General features: G+C 40.3%; 1 protein-coding gene across 1 annotated transcript in view; it reads right to left on the minus strand.

Annotated features, from left to right (window-relative positions):
• Positions 1-1,099: 1,099 nt before the first annotated feature.
• Positions 1,100-18,011, minus strand: part of LOC137347186 (14-3-3 protein beta/alpha-1-like) — a 35,802-nt gene continuing 18,890 nt past the window's right edge. The window contains exons 2-5 of the mRNA XM_068011381.1: positions 17,123-17,246; positions 16,491-16,654; positions 3,943-4,038; positions 1,100-2,830 (exon numbers count right to left, since the gene is read on the minus strand). Coding sequence (XP_067867482.1) covers positions 2,771-2,830; positions 3,943-4,038; positions 16,491-16,654; positions 17,123-17,246 — 444 coding nt within the window. The 3' untranslated portion in view covers positions 1,100-2,770. The remainder of the gene's footprint in view (positions 2,831-3,942; positions 4,039-16,490; positions 16,655-17,122; positions 17,247-18,011) is intronic.

Here is an 18,011-nt window from a genome sequence, read left to right on the forward strand (position 1 = left end):
AAGGCTCCTTAGATAGCACCTTCCAAACCCGTGTACTCTACCAACTAGAAGGACAAGGACAGTAGATACAGGAGAACACCACCATCTGCATAAAGCGGTCACAGCTTCCACCATCTTAATCATTAATATTGATTTAATAACTGACAAGGGTTTGAGATAAAAAAAAGTTACCGATGAGTTGTAAAAGAGATGGTGTCCCCTGCAATTTCTCCTGTTTGCTGCCTAATGAGATCATACAGCAAGCATAAAGATTAGTATGTTGATAGTTGTGACGTTTTGTGTAACTATGACTGGTAGGAAGGGATGAAGAGCACAGTTTTCTAAGATATCAAAGTGAACAGACTCCATTTTCAAAGTGATGGGTTTAGTGCAACAGTTTTCTAAATGGCACATTGACTGGATATTGGATTGATCTTCAATTTACAAAAACACTGTTTGTGGTTAACAGGGAATTCAGCAAGCCAACAGTGCATTTGATAAGTTTCACAGTTGCATTTTCATATACCCACTCTCCATGTGGACACTATTTTGGGTCAAATTTTATGCCCATTAAAGGCATGCTAATAGTGGAAAAGATAAACACTATCTTTTGTTGTACTCAGCGTAAGTAACAAGCATTCCTGGATGAAGTACAGCACAGCCAGACAACAAAGTTGCTTCTATTCTGCCTTTGCCCAGTATTTGAACAATACCGCCAGGGGGCAGATTTCTGCTTTCATTTACACACTCTAGGAACTGGATTGAGACCACTAGAACTACTTTCACACAAGTCTTTACATCCAGCAGAGAGGAGCCTGCATCTTTGCTAAATTCAAGCATAAATTTCAGATTTGAAAAGTTAAACTAGGGTTCTAACTCACCTTATCACCTGGTTCTCCTCCCTCACCCCCAAACATTTTCTTATTTTTACAACAGTTGTTCAGCTAAAGAAATGGTATCTGACCATAATCCAGCAAGTACAGAGATCATAACCATGGTGGAAGCATACCAGAATAAACTTCTGTTCCGTATTTTAACAGTACTATTTAGTACAACTGCCTTACTATTATAAATCGAGAAAGGTTAATATCAAGAATGAAAATGATCAGAATTAAATGGATCCATTTGTGAAGAATGTTTTATTTGCATTGCATATTACTTTCAGTTACCAGCTTCAAACTTTAAAAACAAAATAGGGGAATTCCGTCATTAAAATTTTACGTACATATACATACATATATATTTATATATATATATTATATATGTATATATTAAAACACAGCAGTGCTGGATTAAATACTGCCAATATTTTCACGATGACAAAACTACCATCAAACCTGACATACCATAGGTCCTTTTAAGTTCTTTTAGTCCAATTTGTTTTGTCAGTTTTCACCTCAAAAATATTTAATAGAAAATAACACAGCACTTTACAGATGTTGAACTGAATCAATAACTAATAAAACAAGTTACTTCTTAAAATAAGGGGCACAGAGTATCTAACATTGCATGAGCCAATAAAAAATATACCAAACTACTATAAGCTACAGGAAATGGTTCAGTTAACATTTTGCATTTTTACCAAACACCACAGATTGACAGTCAGATATTCTGTACCAACAGTAATTTCTCCCTTTCATTAACCTAGCTGAAATTGGATTTCTTTCTAACATTATTCCTAGTCTATCCTCCTAGTCCTAAACTAGTCAAGTTTACTGATGGATGAATCCGGAGTAGAAGGTGGTTGACTGATTTGGTAGGATTGGAAGAGAAAAATCAAACAGTTTTGGCTGGTTTAAGAATGAGAATAGAAATCGATTCAGCTGGGTTAGGAAAGATCGCTAAACTACATAGTTAGGATATAAGGTCTGTTATTACCAGAAAGGAGACAGGTGGAGTTATTTAGAATTCTATTTTGTTGACACTTTTAATGCAGAGCTTTTAAACAAATGTTCCCCATTTCTCCACCCACCCCCAACCCACACCAGTCCCACCCAACAAAAACAAGACTAGTAGCTGCCATGCAACTTCCCTTCAGTAGGAATGAAAAGCAATACAAAATTTGACTATAATGGGGTTCTAGCAAGGCATCTGAACAATAGAGAAAACTTATTATACAATGAGTTCAGAGCAACAGACAGCTCTGGGATTTGAACGTTGATCGGCCAGCTCAGAACTCAAAAAGTAAAATGCTAGATTGCCAAGCAGCTCCAAAAACCTCGTTTTAATAAATATTGATCCACCTTCAGGACCATGACACTCAAAACTGAATACACAATTTTTTTGGGCAACAACGTGCTTATATCTGGCATACACCATCTGGTGTATATCAAAGTATGCACATATCAAACTTGAAATATCGAGCAACAGTCTTTACGAGTCAATGGCCATATATAAAGTGCTACTCAAACACTTTCTATTCTGTGTTTTGGATTTTAATAATTTTCCAGTCTCCATTCATTAAAAATAGCTGCTCTTGGCAATCATGAACTTCCTTTGCAAACCAAAAAGGACCTATATTAACTTATTCACAAACACGCCGCAAATTTAATCTCTGCTGTTTGTGTAGCAGGTGCCCAACTGCACACTACAAAGTCAGAACAATTAGCAAAAGAAAGCTAAGGAATGGCATTTGTTCCAAGCTGCAGATTTTCATAGGCTAAATTGTGGCATTCACATGTGCATCTATTCAGTATTGGTGATTGAGAAATTCCTTTTTTGGAATTGTCAGTGGAACACTAAGGAATGAAGACATGTAAAAGAGGTTTGGACAGCAGGTCCCTCTGTGCAGTTAGTTCTCTCCCCCTTCTCCAACATCAGCGTCATCTGCCGCATTATCTGATGTCCATAACTGCAAAAGAATCAACAATCTTTTAAGCCTATATTAAAAAAGTACTTTTGACATTGCAATATGCACAACTCGAATTCAAACTAACTACTTCTTGTCCCAGGTGGTTAATTTTGTGAATACCAAATATCCTTTTAATTGTCAGAAAACATATTGGCAAGGCTGCAAAAACAATACATGCACAATGCAGTGTCAAACTTCGCAGTAGTTCATGACTTGAGGCCTGCAACTGACCTGATTTTTATATTTATTAAGGATATCTTGTTATGTTCTGATTTCTGATAATGTTCATGTGTTTAATATTGAATGCGATTTGGCATATTCTATCCCAACACTTATATGAAGAATAAATGTTAATAAGAATATTTGTTACAACTACTACCATTAACAGAGTAAATGATTAAGCTGCTTTACAGAGGAAAGAGGAATAGGAGGATTAGAAGAGGTAATGAAAGTTTAGTCAATGAAGAAGGGCTTAGAGAAATCTTATAAATATGCGAGGAAGGAGAAAAACAACCAGTTTTGTGTAAAACAGAACACCATGTTTGCATGCAGTCCATTTCAATGTGAGTGAGCCAGCAGGAGATGAATGGAGTCAATGATGAGGGTGCGAAGTTTTTGATGGGGGCTAAAAACCCTTTTTTGGTCTTTCCAATGTTCAGTTAAATGAAATTCTGCCATGCTCCACGGGGTTAAACACCAGAGAGAGATTATTTGTACTTTATATATAAAGGACCAGGCAAAAAAAAGATAACCGTTAAAAAGATGCTTTAATGCATGTTTATCCCCAGCTTGCATTACATTTCTGACCAAGAATTTGCAAGTGCTGAATTGTAGCATTCTTCTAGAAGCTGTCCAATGTTCCAAATTGCTGTAAAAGTTAGTTCAGTTTGGATAACATACCATGAGATTTTCCATTCCTTAGAATGGCTTAAAAATATAAACATTTCTATTAGTATTATTAGCAACTCTTAGTTACATTATCATATTGAAAAACAGGAGCATGTCTTACTGGTCTTTAAAGACAGAAACTGTCTAGATTTTATATTCTTCTCATTGTCAACTCAATAACCATTCTTTGAAATATTGTTGCAATGTTGTAGAATTTCACTCACCGTCAGGTTATCTCTGAGTAGTTGCATAATGAGTGTACTATCTTTGTAAGAGTCTTCATTCAGCGAATCCAGCTCTGCAATAGCTTCATCGAATGCCTGAAGACAGCAGAGAACAAAAAATAATTAAACTATTTGAACACCACAGTTCTAGAAATTCAATTTAACTTTGCAAAAAGTTGATGAAAAAGGACAATGCAACTTAATAAGTGGAAGAATAAGCCATTTTGGAGTAAAATGCCATGCTTTGGGATGCAAACTAAAAAAGAAACATAATTGTAAAACTGTATTCTGTATTTAATAACTTGATGGCGAAAATTACCGGACTTTAAATAATATGGAAGGAGAACCACCAGAAGTCATAACGAATGACATAGGAAGGAAAAGGTCCTGCAGTCAAAAGGTTTCAGGAGCTAGGGAGCAAGTTAAACAACAGAATCTCAAAAGCTAGTGATCTCTGGATTACTCCCAGTGTCGCACGTGAGTGACTATAGGAATAGCAGGATAAAGCAGGTTAATAGGTGGCTGGAGAAAGCTGCAGGAGTCAGGGCTTCAGATTCCTGGGACATTGGGATCAACTGAAGATGGACGGGTTGCACCTCAACAGAGCTAGGACCAATGCCCTTGCAGGAAGGTTAACTAGTGCTGCGAGAGAGGGTTTAAATTAATTTGGCAGTTGGGTAGACACCAGGATGAAATATTACAGAAGAGAAACATGGTGTACAGTGGAACTTAATATTCCTGGTTATAACCTATTTAAGAAAGACAAGCAAAGAAAAAAAAGATGTAGGGGGTGTAGCAGTGTTGATCAAAGAAACTATTATAGCACTGGAAAGGGATGATGCAGTTGCAGGGTCAATGAATCTATTTGGTTTGAATTAAGGAATAAAAGAGCCATTATGCTACTGGGTGTATACTATAGGCCACCAAATAATGGGAGGGAGGGGTGCAAATTTGCAGACAAGTTACAGAAAGAACTATAATGTAGTGATAATGGGGGACTTCAATAATGACATTGTGGAGGGCAAAGATGGGGAGGAATTTCTGAAGTGTGTTTCCAGCCTAACGAGGAAGGAAGCAATGCTGGATATAGTTCTGAAGAATGTTTCAGAATGGGAGCATTTGGGGAACAGTGATTATATTATCATGTTTGGAACAGTTACAGACAAGGAACAAACGAGCTTAAAAATACCTAACTAGAGGAGGGCTAATATCAATGAATGGAAAAGGGATCTGGTTTAGATGGATTAGAATCAAAAATTAATAGCGAGAGTCATTGAACAATGGGGATCCTCCAAAGACGAAATGAATTGGGTACAGAGCAGACACATTCCCATGAGAGGTAAAGGAAGGGCATCCAAAGCTACAGCTCTCTATATGACGAAGTATATAGGCTGGAATTTTGCGCTTACCGGTGGCTCCGGGGCCAATGCGCCCGAAGCTGATCAGGCCCCCGATCCCACTTCGCGTCACCTGGTTGCCGGCATCACGCGCTGATCACCTAATCAGCGGGCCCGCGGCGTAACTCCGAAAAGAAATGGTGCGCGCATGCGGGAACTTCAACATCATTGGGGGCGGGGCCACATACAAGGAAGGCTGATTGTAAGCCCTACATAAAGGATTACTGAATTTAAACAGAGCAGTGAGTTCTTCATTGGATGTCAAGGAAGATACAACTGTCATAAGATCTGGAGATTTCAAAGGCTCCATACCTTGAAACACAGTAAGACTGGGAGACAACAATTTGCTGGTAGAGGTGATGGAGGGCAGAAGCAATCGCGTTGCCCCCTCGATTCTCTGATGATTCACTGCAGGTCCTCCTCCAGGCCGTTGAGGAGAGGAGAGGAGAGACATTCTATTCAGCTCAGAGAGAAGGAGACCCTCCGAAGTGACCAAGAGGGCCTGGCTGGAGGTTGCAGAGGTGGTCAGCAGCCGAGGTGTAGTGAGGCGTACATGGATACAATGCCGCAAGCATCTCGATGACCTGGTTCACTCTGCCCGGGTAAGGGGCATTCCTCATTCATCTGATCGGTTATGTGCCAAGGAAGGTTTTTTGTGTATCCATGATGCAATGTGGAAGCCCTGTATGATCAATGCCTGGCTGCTGCCTTGAAATGGGACGCATGATGGGCAAGTCTGAGATGAAAGCTGATGCTGTGGAATTAAAGTTGCGCCCAACACTGTCACTGCAGTGAAATGCAACACCAACCCTTTGGGTGATAGTGCCATATGCCATTGACTATGTATAAAATAAGTATTTTTGTTTATTCAGGAAAAGAGGGCACACAATGCCCGGGAGAGGTCAAGTACTGGTGGCAGCGTAGCCACCCAGGCATTCCTCACCAGAATGGAGGAGGATGCCTTAATTATAGCAGGGGAGGAAGGAGGACACGCCGTGGCAGTTGGCGAGGCCGGAGGACCTGGCCATGAGAGTGAGTGTTCCAGAATATCACCCAGATGTAACCATGCTGGAGGCACAAACTTGTGCTTAACTCTGGATTGATGATGAAACTGATCACAATGCTTTTCCCAACAGGTGAAACCCAGCATGTGCCAGGAAGCGTTACCGTTGCCCGACCATCCACCTCTGAGGTGGAGGAGGGCGCCTCAGAGGGCGCACCGTCGCATCATCACGACGCACCAAGTACCACAGCAGATACTGACACTTTGGTTGGGATGACTGTGTCTGGGGAATCAATGTCACATACTGGTGTGAGCACAGTTGCCGGGCCAGCCACCAGAGGCAGAATCGGCCGATGCATCACACACTCGGAGGAGAGTGTGATGCCGTGCCAGTGCAGAGCCGCAAGCTGATGATGTGCCCCTGAGATCATCCTTTCGTCAGGCCATGTTGCAGGTACAGAATGCGGTGCATGGAAATCTGGCGGAGTTGCCGGAGACGTTGTGCGCTATGACTCATACTCTGGAGACATCCATCCAGAGTATGAGTTCAGCAAACTCACAGGCCTTTGACCATCTGGCTTCCTCCGTTGAAAGACTGGCAGCTGCAGTGGAGGGACCAGTTTTTCATGCAATTCGGGACCTCAGAATGAGTGTGGCCTTCCTGGACCAGAGCATCAGAAAGCAAAATCTGATGCAACTGCACCAGGCTGAGGACACTCAGCGCTCTGATGCCACGATTGAGGACCACCAAAGCCTCACGAGGGCACAGGGGCAGCAGATCGCATATGGGAGTTCCTCTCACGGCGCCTCTGATGCATCCTGCAGCTCCTTGCTCCCTCTGCCAGGGACATGTGAACCGCTAAATCCCGGGGTGATAGAGGGTGCTCGTGATATTTGTCATGAGAACCCTGAGATGCCAGGGCCCTCACGGCCACGAGCATGCAGAGAACGTCCGCCACCTGCCTCTGTTAAGTCTGGTGGCGAGGGATCATGCACAGGAATGAGCACGCATAAACGGATTAAGAAAACACTTTAATTTCACTACTGGTGCACTGGGTGACTTGAAATACATTTATTTTATTTGTAAAATAATAGTGTTTGATTAAATTGGAGATTTTACTATTGGACATGTCATTCCTGAAGTCAGATACTACATAGTCAGTCAACTCAAGTTGTCTCAAATGTGAAGCCACACAATTGGGTCGCGTCCCTCGTGATGTGATGGATTGGTTTGTTGCATTGTCTCACTCCCTAAAGGTTAGAGATTTTTCACTGTCAGATCCTCACAATGATTAATGTCATAAAGCAGTTTGAAATGTGTGAAGATTTATATCATTTCAATTGAAACGCGTTCCTATTAGAGAATCCCTTGTTTCTCTAGCACTTAGAGCCAAGTTACATTCAGCTTCCTCTTCATGATCATCATTAGACTGATGCCCATCTTCCTCATCAGAAACGTTGTCATCAATTGATGACACATCACGCTGACATTGATCATCCTCTAGGGCATCTCCATGTTCAATCGCCAGGTTATGCAAGGCGCAGCAGACGACAATGATTCTTGAAACCTTCGATGGCGCGTACTGCAGTGATCCACCAGAGCAGTCAAGACACCTAAATCTCATCTTTAGGAGGCCTATAGTTTGCTCGATTGTCACTCTGGTGGCCGCATAGCTCCCTTTCGTTCCTCCGCCTCACCCTTGGGTTCCTCGCTGGTGTCATGAGCCATGTCTTCAGAGACACTGCACAATTCTGCAGCTGAGGCCTGGAAGGAACCAGACGCACAGAAGTTAAGAGCTATTGTAACCTTTAGAGCGACTGGCATTGGATGGCCACCCGGACAGTTTGATGCAACATTCAATGACATCATCTCACAAAGAGATGCAACAGTCTCCCGTGACAGCCGCAGTCTTCTGCACTGGCGTTCTGACAGCTGCAGGTAGTTCAGACGCGTTCAGTATGCCCTTACTACTGGGTAGGCACGTCTCCTGACATTTGGTTGCTCCCTGGCGACTCTGCGAACTAATCTCCCTCCAGCAGCACGAGGATACACTGATGCAGCTTGCTGTACGTTCCCCTGACCATTTGTACTTCTGTCATTGAATCATTGTCCTCCTCATTTGATGATCCACCTCCAGAGTGAACAATTCCCATTGTTGAACAGCAGAACAAATGCTTTGACCACAGGTTATAGCTTCCAGCTTTTGTGACTGGCTCACTTCAGGTACTTCCATCAGGCAATAACTAATATTACATGGGTCCCAATCAGCAGTGCATAACATTCAGATTAAACCTTCTGCACAACCTGCAAGTTACACCCCTTGTTAGGACACACAATGCATTAATAAAGTTCAATAAATACATTTTTACCTCCAACTCCCTCATGATTCAATGCCTGCCACTGTTTTGAACCTGCCGGGTTCCCGACACGCCCCACGACCCGATTAACGGCCGTAAAATCAGATACGTAGCATAAAATGTCTGTCAATTGGATTCTGAAGTACCTTAAGTACTTCTCAATTGATGTTAGTTGGGCGGCGAGCGCAAACTCGATCGCGCCCGACTTCCCACGCTGGTTAAATTGTGTCAGCGCGTAATGACACCGGGGACCCGGCTCGACGTCTTCACACACCATTTTTCCCTCCACACAACCTCGACGGGACCCAATTCTTAACGGTAAAATTCCGGCCATCGAAATTAAAATGAAACAAAAAAGGAAGCTTACACAAATGTAAGGTGCATTATAGAGCAGAAAACGGATCCAAATACAAAAAGTACAGAGGAGATCTACAACAGGGAATAAGAGGGGCAAAGCACGAGAACAAGGCTAGATTAGTAGCTAAAAGCCTTTTGTAAGCACATAAATAGTAGAACGGTGATCAATGGCAGAATGTGGCCGATTAGGGACCCTAAAAGTTCCTCTTGTGTAGGAAGAGGGCATGGCCGAGATACTAAATGTGTACTTTGTATCTGTCTCCACTAGAGAAGAGGATGCTACCAACGTAGTGGTAAAGGAGGAAGCAGTAACAATGATGGATAGGATTATAACAGACAAAGAGGAGGTACATAAAAGGTTGGCAGTACTCAAAGTAGAAAAGTCACCAGTTTAGATGGGATGCATGCTAGGTTACTGAGGGAAGCAAGGATGAAAATTGCAGAGGATCTGACCACCATTTTCCAATCCTCCTTGGATATGGAGCTAGTGCCAGAGGACTGGAGGATTGCAAATGCTACACCCTGTTCAAAAAAAAAAGAGCAATAAACATGGCAATTACAGGCCAGTCAATCTAACGGTGGTAGTGGAGCAACTTTTAGAGACAATAATCCAGGACAAAATGAATTGGTACTTGCAAAAGCATGGGCTAATAAATGAAAGCCAGCACCGATTTGTTAAAGGTAAATGATGTTTGACAAACTTGATAAAGAGTTCTTTGATACAATGACAGAGAGGATTGGTGAGGGTAATAATGCAGTCCATCCCATTTTCCGCACTTTTGTTCTCACTCCTTCCCCTCCCTCCCAGAACCACCTCACCTTCCAAACCGCCAGCCTCCGTATTCAATGGATCATCCTCCGCCACCTCCAGCATGATGCCAAATACATCTTCCCCTCCCCTTTCAGCATTCTGAACTGACTGTTTCCTCCTGATACCCTGGTCCACTCCTCAATCACCCCCTAATACCCCTCCCCTTTCCACAGCACCTTTCCATGCAAGTGCAGGAGATGCAACACCTGCCATTTCCCCTCCTTTCTCCTCATCATCCAAGGACCCAAAAACTCCTTCCTGGTGAAATAGCTATTTACATGTACTTCTTTCAGTTTAGTATACTTTATTCACTGCTCACAATGCAATCTGCTCTACATTGAGGATATCAAGCGCAGATTGGGCGACCACTTTGCGGAACACCTCCATTCAGTCTGCAAGCGTGAACCCAAGCTTCCGGCCGCCTGGCATTTTAATTTTCTACCTTGCTTTCATGCTGACCTCTCTGTCTTCAGCCTCCTGCAGTATTCCAATGAAGCGCAACTTCAGCTCGAAGAACGACACCTCATCTTTCAATTAGGCAGTTTACAGCCTCCAGAACTCAACATTGAGTACAACAATTTCAGAACCTAACCTCTGCCACCATTTTGTTTCCTTTTGCTTTGTAGGTTTTGAATTTCTCATTTTTCTCTTGTTTTTTGTTTTTGGGTGGCAGCTGTTCATTATTCTGCCATTCACACCTCCTCTAGACACATCTTTTGTTTCTTTATTTGTCCCATTACCAGTCCCTTTGGCCTTGCTCGACCAACTATTTTGTCATTTAATCTCTCCTGTCCCACCCTATCACAGACCTTCCCTTTTGTTTTTTTTTCTCCACCCTCTCCCTTTCACTTGAGTAAAACCTATTACATTTCTAACTTTTCCCAGTTCTAATGAAAGGTCACAGACCTGAAACATTAACTCTGTTTCTCGCTCTATAGATGCTGCTTGACCTGCTGAGTATTTCCAGAATTCTCTGTTTGTAATATCAGATTTCGAATTGGCAGTATTTTGCTTTTGTATTAGTGCAATTAATGTTATGTAAATGGACTTTCAAAAAGTGTTTGACAATGTGCTACAAAATAGACTTGTTAGCAATATTAAAGAGGCAATGACAGCATGGTACAAATTTGGCTAATAGTCAAAAAGTACAGAGTAGTAAACTTGTTTTTCCACACTGGTGGGAAGTATACAGTAGCGTCCTGCAGAAGTCATCTTGATACATATTAATGACCTGGACTTGGAAATATAGGAAATAACTCCAAAATGTAGTAAACAATGAGGAGGATAGTAACAGACTTCAGGACATAGGCAAACAGATAAAATGGGCAGACGCATGGGAGATGAAAATTAACACAGAAATATAAAGTGTTACATTTTGGTACGAAGAGAGGCATTATGAACTAAATGGTACAAGTAAGTGGGCGCAGTAACAGAGGGATCTGGGTGTGTATGTACACAAATCTTTGAAGGACAATTTGAAAAGGCTGTTAAAAAAGCATACGGTTGTGTGTGTGTGTGGGGGGGGGGGGGATGGTGGGGGGGGGGAAAAAGATATCCTTTACTTTATTAATGTAGGCGTAGAGTGCAAAAGCAAGGAAATTACGTTAAACCATTATAAAACACTGACTAGGCCTCAGCTGGAGTATAGTGTTGAACTCTGAACACCGAACTTCAGGATGGATGTCAAAGCCTGAGAGAAGATTTACTAGAAAGGAGAAGGTGGGGTAATTCTCCTTAGAGCAGAGAAGGTTAAGAGGAGGTTTTGATAAGAGTAAATAAGGAGAAAAAGTTTCCCTTGGCAGAAGGGTCAGTAACCACAGGAGACAGATTTAAGGCAACTGGCAAAAGAATCAGAGGCAAAATGAGGGGGGAGAAAAGTATGCACCCCAAGTTGATGTGATCTGGAGTAAGCTGTCTGAAAGGGTGGTGGAAACAGATTCAGTAGTAACTTTCAAAGAGGAATTGGATAAATAGGTGAAGGGAAAAAATTTAATGGGCTAAGAAAGAACAGGGGAGTGAGACTGATTGGGTAGCTCTTTCAAAGAGCTGGCAGGCACTTGGGCCAAATAACCTCCTTGTGTTTTGTATGACTCTAAGAGAAACTAACAAGCTTACCAACACTGACACACAGGAACTTTCCAATGAAAATAGCTTGCTACAAATTTCACTGCATATACTGTTCATAAATGGCAAACATTTGCTTAAAACAAGAGTAAGCAGCTGTTCATGCACATCAGTGATAATGAAAAATTACAATCAGATGTTAATCCTGACTCGGTCAACTGAATCTGAACAAGGCTCACAAGCAAAGACATGACACAAGACATTAACAATCCTTTAAAAGAGGCTGTGTATAATTTGTACTATCGTAAATCACAAGTTATTTTATCTCCCTTCAGGATAACTGACAAAAACAAGAACAAACTCTGAAATTTCTCAAACCACCTCCTACCAAATTGACAAACCCCACTTGGTGTCAGCATTAGTAAATTTGTGAGTTTACCTTGTCCCATAATTATAATCCAACAAAATTCCAGAATGTCAGTTATTACTATTTGGCTCATCTGGTAGCACTCTCATCTTAAAGTCAGAAAGTCATATGTTCAAGCCCCAATCCTGGACTTGAACACTAAATCTAGGCCAACATTTCAGTAAAAAAAATGAGGAAGGTTCTACACTGTTTGAGGTTCAATCTTTCAGATAAGACCTTAAACCAAAGGCCTGCCTGTCTAGGTCAATGCAAAACATTTCAAGGCACTATTGCAAGAAGAGCAGTGCACTCTGATGCCCTATCCAAAACTCCTCCTTCAACCAAGGATGCACTGCAGCAAGTGTCCAAGGCTTCATTGACAGCAACTCCAAAACCCACAATCTCGAACACCTGGAAGGACAGCAGGTGCATGGGAACATCACCATCTCCAAGTTCCCCTCAAAGTCATACACCATCCTGACTTGGAAACTGCTCCTTCACTGTCACTGGGTCAAAATCTTGTAACTCCTCCCTAACAGCACTGTGGGAGTACCTTCACCACATGGACTGCAACAGTTCAAGAAGGGGGCAATCAAGGGCAATTAGGGATGGACAATAAATGCTGGCCTTGCCATCGCTGCCCACATCCTTTGAATGAATTTTTTTTTTTAAAAATCACCACGCACATAAAAATGCATATGATAATTCATCTAATTTGTTGTTTGTGAGACCTTACTGAATGCAGTCAGCTGCTCATAAGTGATTACAATTCAAAAGTATTTCACTGAATGTGAAGCATTTGTAGGACAAGCTTTTTCTTATATTATTCAATTGTGATTGATTATACTCTGTGGCTGTCTTTTCCAAAGCCCTAACAGGAGAAAACCATAGAATATGACCAATTTTCACAATTACTTTTAATATGTTTGCTCTCTTAGCCAGGTATTTATCCAGTTCCTTTTTTAGAGAGTTAAATAGCACTGACTATTTTTTTTTTAATCAATGGAAGCCCATTCTCCAGATCTACAACCCAATGGGAAACAAACTAAATCTTAACTTGTTTGAAGTTTGCCACTTTTGTATTTATTTTCTAGTGATGTTATTACGTGGTCAACTAAATAGCAAACACTTCAAATGAATCAACATCTACATTTTTGATAAGAACATCTCTGCTCCAGTAGCAATTTTTTGATATTCCCTACCTCTGTTCCCTTCTTCTCAAACCAGATACCATAGCCAGTTTGTTTAAACAGGAAAAAGTCAGAAGTCCTCTCTTGATTTTTAATCAGATTGATACCAAAGGGTTGAGCATATATAGGTATTAAAATTTATATGTCCTTAATTTTCAAGCCCAAGAAACACAAGTAAGCAGAAGGCATCATATGCTTAGAGAATTTATTTGCTTCACCCTATTATTTCTATAAAATCTAAAGATCAGAAAATTGAATGGCAATTGTGAAGCAGGAAGAAAAAAATGGCAATCCAATTAAAACCAGTTAGATTTTTCTCAAGTGAGAGAAAAGAAAATGTTTGATACATAGACTTTTCTACATTCCAAAGATAGGGTATGTAACATGGTCAATTAACTAAAGAGATTTAAAATTTAAACTGGGCATATAGCAAGAAATTCAATTAAATTAAAACTAATATTACTACGCAGATTTAATAACAACTAATTCACCTGACGATTCTAAGTAGAACCCAAATGACCACAGATAAGGTGGTCAATAAGCATGTTGTGGAGATGGGAGGAAACTAGTACATTTCATTTGCAAATGCCCCTAAATCCAAGACTTTTCAACTGTAGTCTAGAAATCAATCTCAACACCCTCACAATGCTGTCCTTGTGCACACTCCAGGAAACATTAACTAGGTTCAAGTTAATGGCCAAATCAAAAAAATCCACCATAGTTGCAATATTGCTAAAAAAAATTTGTTACTCCCAAGTGCATATTTACAAATTACAATGTGCAATAGAATAGCTGGCTTTTAGTACACAATGTTAGCTGGAAAAGTTAATACCAAAGTTATATCAAGTCTACAGCACAGAAACAAGCCAGTTGGCATTAGTGGTCTACGCCAGCATTTATGCTCCACATGAGCCTCCTCCAACCCTCCTTCTTCTAATTCTATCAGCTTACTCTTCTATTCTTTTTCCCCCGCGTGTGTTTATCTAAATTCTCCTGAAATGCATCTACGCTATTTGCCTCAACTACTCTTTGTGGTAGCACATTCCACATTCCTACCACTCTTTCGGTAAAGAAGTTTCTCCTGAAATTCTTTATTGGATTTATTTGTGATCTTATATTTATGACTGACATTTGTGAAGCCCCTACAAATGGACACATCATTTTTATGTCTCTCCAATGGAATCCCCTCATTATTTTAAAGCCCTCTAATCAGATTATCTCTCAGCTTTCCCTTTTCTAGAGAAAAGAACCTCAGCCTATTCAGTCTTAGTTATAACACCTCAGTTCTATTATCATACTTGTACATCTTTTGTGCACCATCTCCAATGCCTCTATATCCTTTTCATAATATGGAGACCAGAACTGTGCCTAGTGCGCCAAATGTGGTCTAACCAAAATTCTATACGAGTTTACTGTGACTTCCTGCTTTTCAATTCCATCCTCTCGTTTTACTTTTTTTTTTAATGGCGTTATTAACCTGCATTGCTACTTTGTGATTTGTCTATTTGTAACTCTAGATCCCTTTACTGCTATACCCCATTTAGACTCTTTTATCCAAGCCTCCTCATTCTTCCTACCAAAATGCACCACCTCACATTTATCTAAATTGAAATTAATTTGACAATTAGATGCCCATTCTGCATGTTTATTAATGTTTTCTTGTATTTTGTCAATCTTTTGTATTAACTATACTCCCCAATTTATGTTGTCCACAAATTTAGAAATTTTACTTCCAATTCCAGAGTCTAAAATGTCAATGTAAATTCTGAACAATAATGGTCCCAATTCTGATTCCTGTGTAACACCACTTCTCACATTTTGCCCATCTCAGTAGTTGCCTTTAACCCCTACTCTCGGTTTTGTAGCCAGCTTGCTATCCATTCTGCTACCTAGCCCTGACTCCAAATGATATGACTTTAATCATGAGTCTATTATGCAGTACTTTATCGAATGCCTTTTGAAAATCCAAATAAATTACATATATTACACTACCTTTGTGTACAATAACTTTAAATATGGGCTTTGTTCAAACATTACACAACTACCACCTCCATTTATAAGATACCTTTAACACAAGAAATATCCCAAAGCATTCCACAGAATAAACATATGGAAAATGGATGCCAAGACAAAAAAGCAGAGATTGAAAAGATTGATCAAAGAGAGGGATTTTGAGGATTTTGTTAAATGGAGAGAGAAATGGAGAGGGAATGGGAGAACCCAGAAGGCTAAAAGCCCTAGCAACAATGACAAGGTGAAGGGATAGAAAAGGTACATAACAGGCTAGGGATGGAGGGAATGAGTTGTTCAGTAGAGATAAGTAGATGGAGGAAGTTGCAAGGATAAGGTGGAGCAGGGCCATGGAGGAATTTAAAGACAAGAACGAGAATTCTAAATGTAAGGCTTTGGGAGGGGGGGGGGGGGGGGAAGCCAATGTAGGCTAGCTAGAGCAGACAATGAGCAAGTGGAACTTAGAGTAGGACAAGATACGATTCGCACAGTTTGACAAGGTGGAGTTTATGGAAGGTAGAAGATTGTAGATCAGCAAAGAACACGTCATAATAATCGAGTCCGAAGGCAATGAAGACGACGTTATGAGTGTTTCAGCAACAGAGGGTTGAAGTAAGTGCAGAGGTCGGCAATTTTGTAGAAGTGGAAGTAAGCAGTTGATGAAGATATGAGTTCTGAAACTAAGCTCAGGGTCAAACATGTCTGTCATTTCTCATTAGATGTTCCTAGCTAAATCATATTTGAAATATTCCAGTTATTTCTCATGCATTTTAAGGTGGAGGAGATGAAAACCAAACAGAGGAACTACTAAGTCTTCTCCAAAAGTAGTATTGCTTTGATGTGACAACTTATCAAACATTCATCCATCAAAACTACAAAATGTTGTACACCAAATGTACATGATAAGAAGAAAGAATATTTAAGAAAGTTAGTCCCCGTCTTTATTGCTTACCGCCTTGGCCAGTGCACAGGCTTGCTCTGGAGAGTTGAGAATTTCATAGTAAAATACTGAGAAGTTCAGGGCAAGACCTAATCGGATAGGTTGTGTTGGTTGCATGTCCGTCTTACTGATGTCAAATGCTTCTTGATATGATGTCTGGGAGTTCTCAACAGTTTCTGTAGCAAGACAGAATAAAAAACTGAAAACATCCTCTCTGTTTGAGCAGTGTCCTCATTTGGGATAAAAAAAACTGCAAATACATGAGTATTCCCTTGTCTGTCATTTTAGGCTCTCTCACTCACACACCAATTTCTTCCATCCTATTGCAGCCTCATCCTCACAGCCTACTCCTCAGAATCTACCAAAGCTGTCTTTATACATCACACGTATAATCACAAGACATATTCATCGGGCAACCTCATGTACAACCATCCCCACTAACTCACAGGAGAGGCAAAACACCATAAAGGTTTGTGCACTGCACCCTTTCTTCCTCCACTGACACCAAAATGAGATTAGTAACTCAGTATTTAAAGAATTCATAGATACAAGCTTTTCGATCATTCTACATCATTGTACATTGGCGAGTTAACATGCAGTACCACAAATACCTTCTATATTATTTGCAGCAAACAGAAACTTACGTTTTTTGTTTTCTGCCATAGCTACTTCTGCAAGGTATCGGTAATAATCTCCTTTCATCTTAAGGTAAAAGACTTTGCTCTCTGAATTGGTAGAATTTGGTATTAGATATTTATCCAGCAAACCCTGCAAGAAATAAAGTTATTTGAGTTATATTAGACTCTTTATAAAGCATCTAAAAATTGATTTTAATAATCACTCCTATAGCTTTTATCAAAAAGGCATTATATTTAGACCATTAGTTACAAATTTTATAAATTTTTTGCAAAAATACATTACAATTATGTTTATGTGGGACTTGTGTACATATACATGTTGTTTAATTCGTTCATGGGATGCGGGCATCATTGGCAAGGCCAGCATTTGTTGCCCATCACTAATTGTCCATTACAAAAAAACTGCAATTCTATTACAAATGTACAATATTTGAGTTCCTGTGTAAATTATGATGGGTTAATTTTAAGAACATCAGGAGTTGCAGGTCAAAGCACATATCTGATGAGAAAAAAAATCAGCAAAATAAATTTTAACTAAGCTCTGATAATACATGCAATCTTCTGAAAACAACCATAAGAAGTAACAATTTATTGTATAATTAAGTACCAAAACACAGCATTACATCAAGATGCATGTCTGAAAAAAGCAATATTCAACAGTGTACTTAAAACATAACCATCTTGTAAAAATGTACAAAATGCTCCCTTCATGTGCTAGCTTTAATGAATGCCTGTACTGATAAGATATAAGGGAAGAATTTCTAGCATAAAGCATTTAAAAGAAGCACATTATGTCATTCCATCACGTGACTGCAACTTCCCCCTTCAGCACCATCTCTTTAGCTTTCCAGAGTGGTGGGGAGATTGACACAAACACAGCTATACATATAGCTCC

The sequence above is a fragment of the Heterodontus francisci genome, chromosome 31 (genome assembly GCF_036365525.1).
Source record: "Heterodontus francisci isolate sHetFra1 chromosome 31, sHetFra1.hap1, whole genome shotgun sequence".
Classification (NCBI taxonomy): Eukaryota; Metazoa; Chordata; class Chondrichthyes; order Heterodontiformes; family Heterodontidae; genus Heterodontus; species Heterodontus francisci.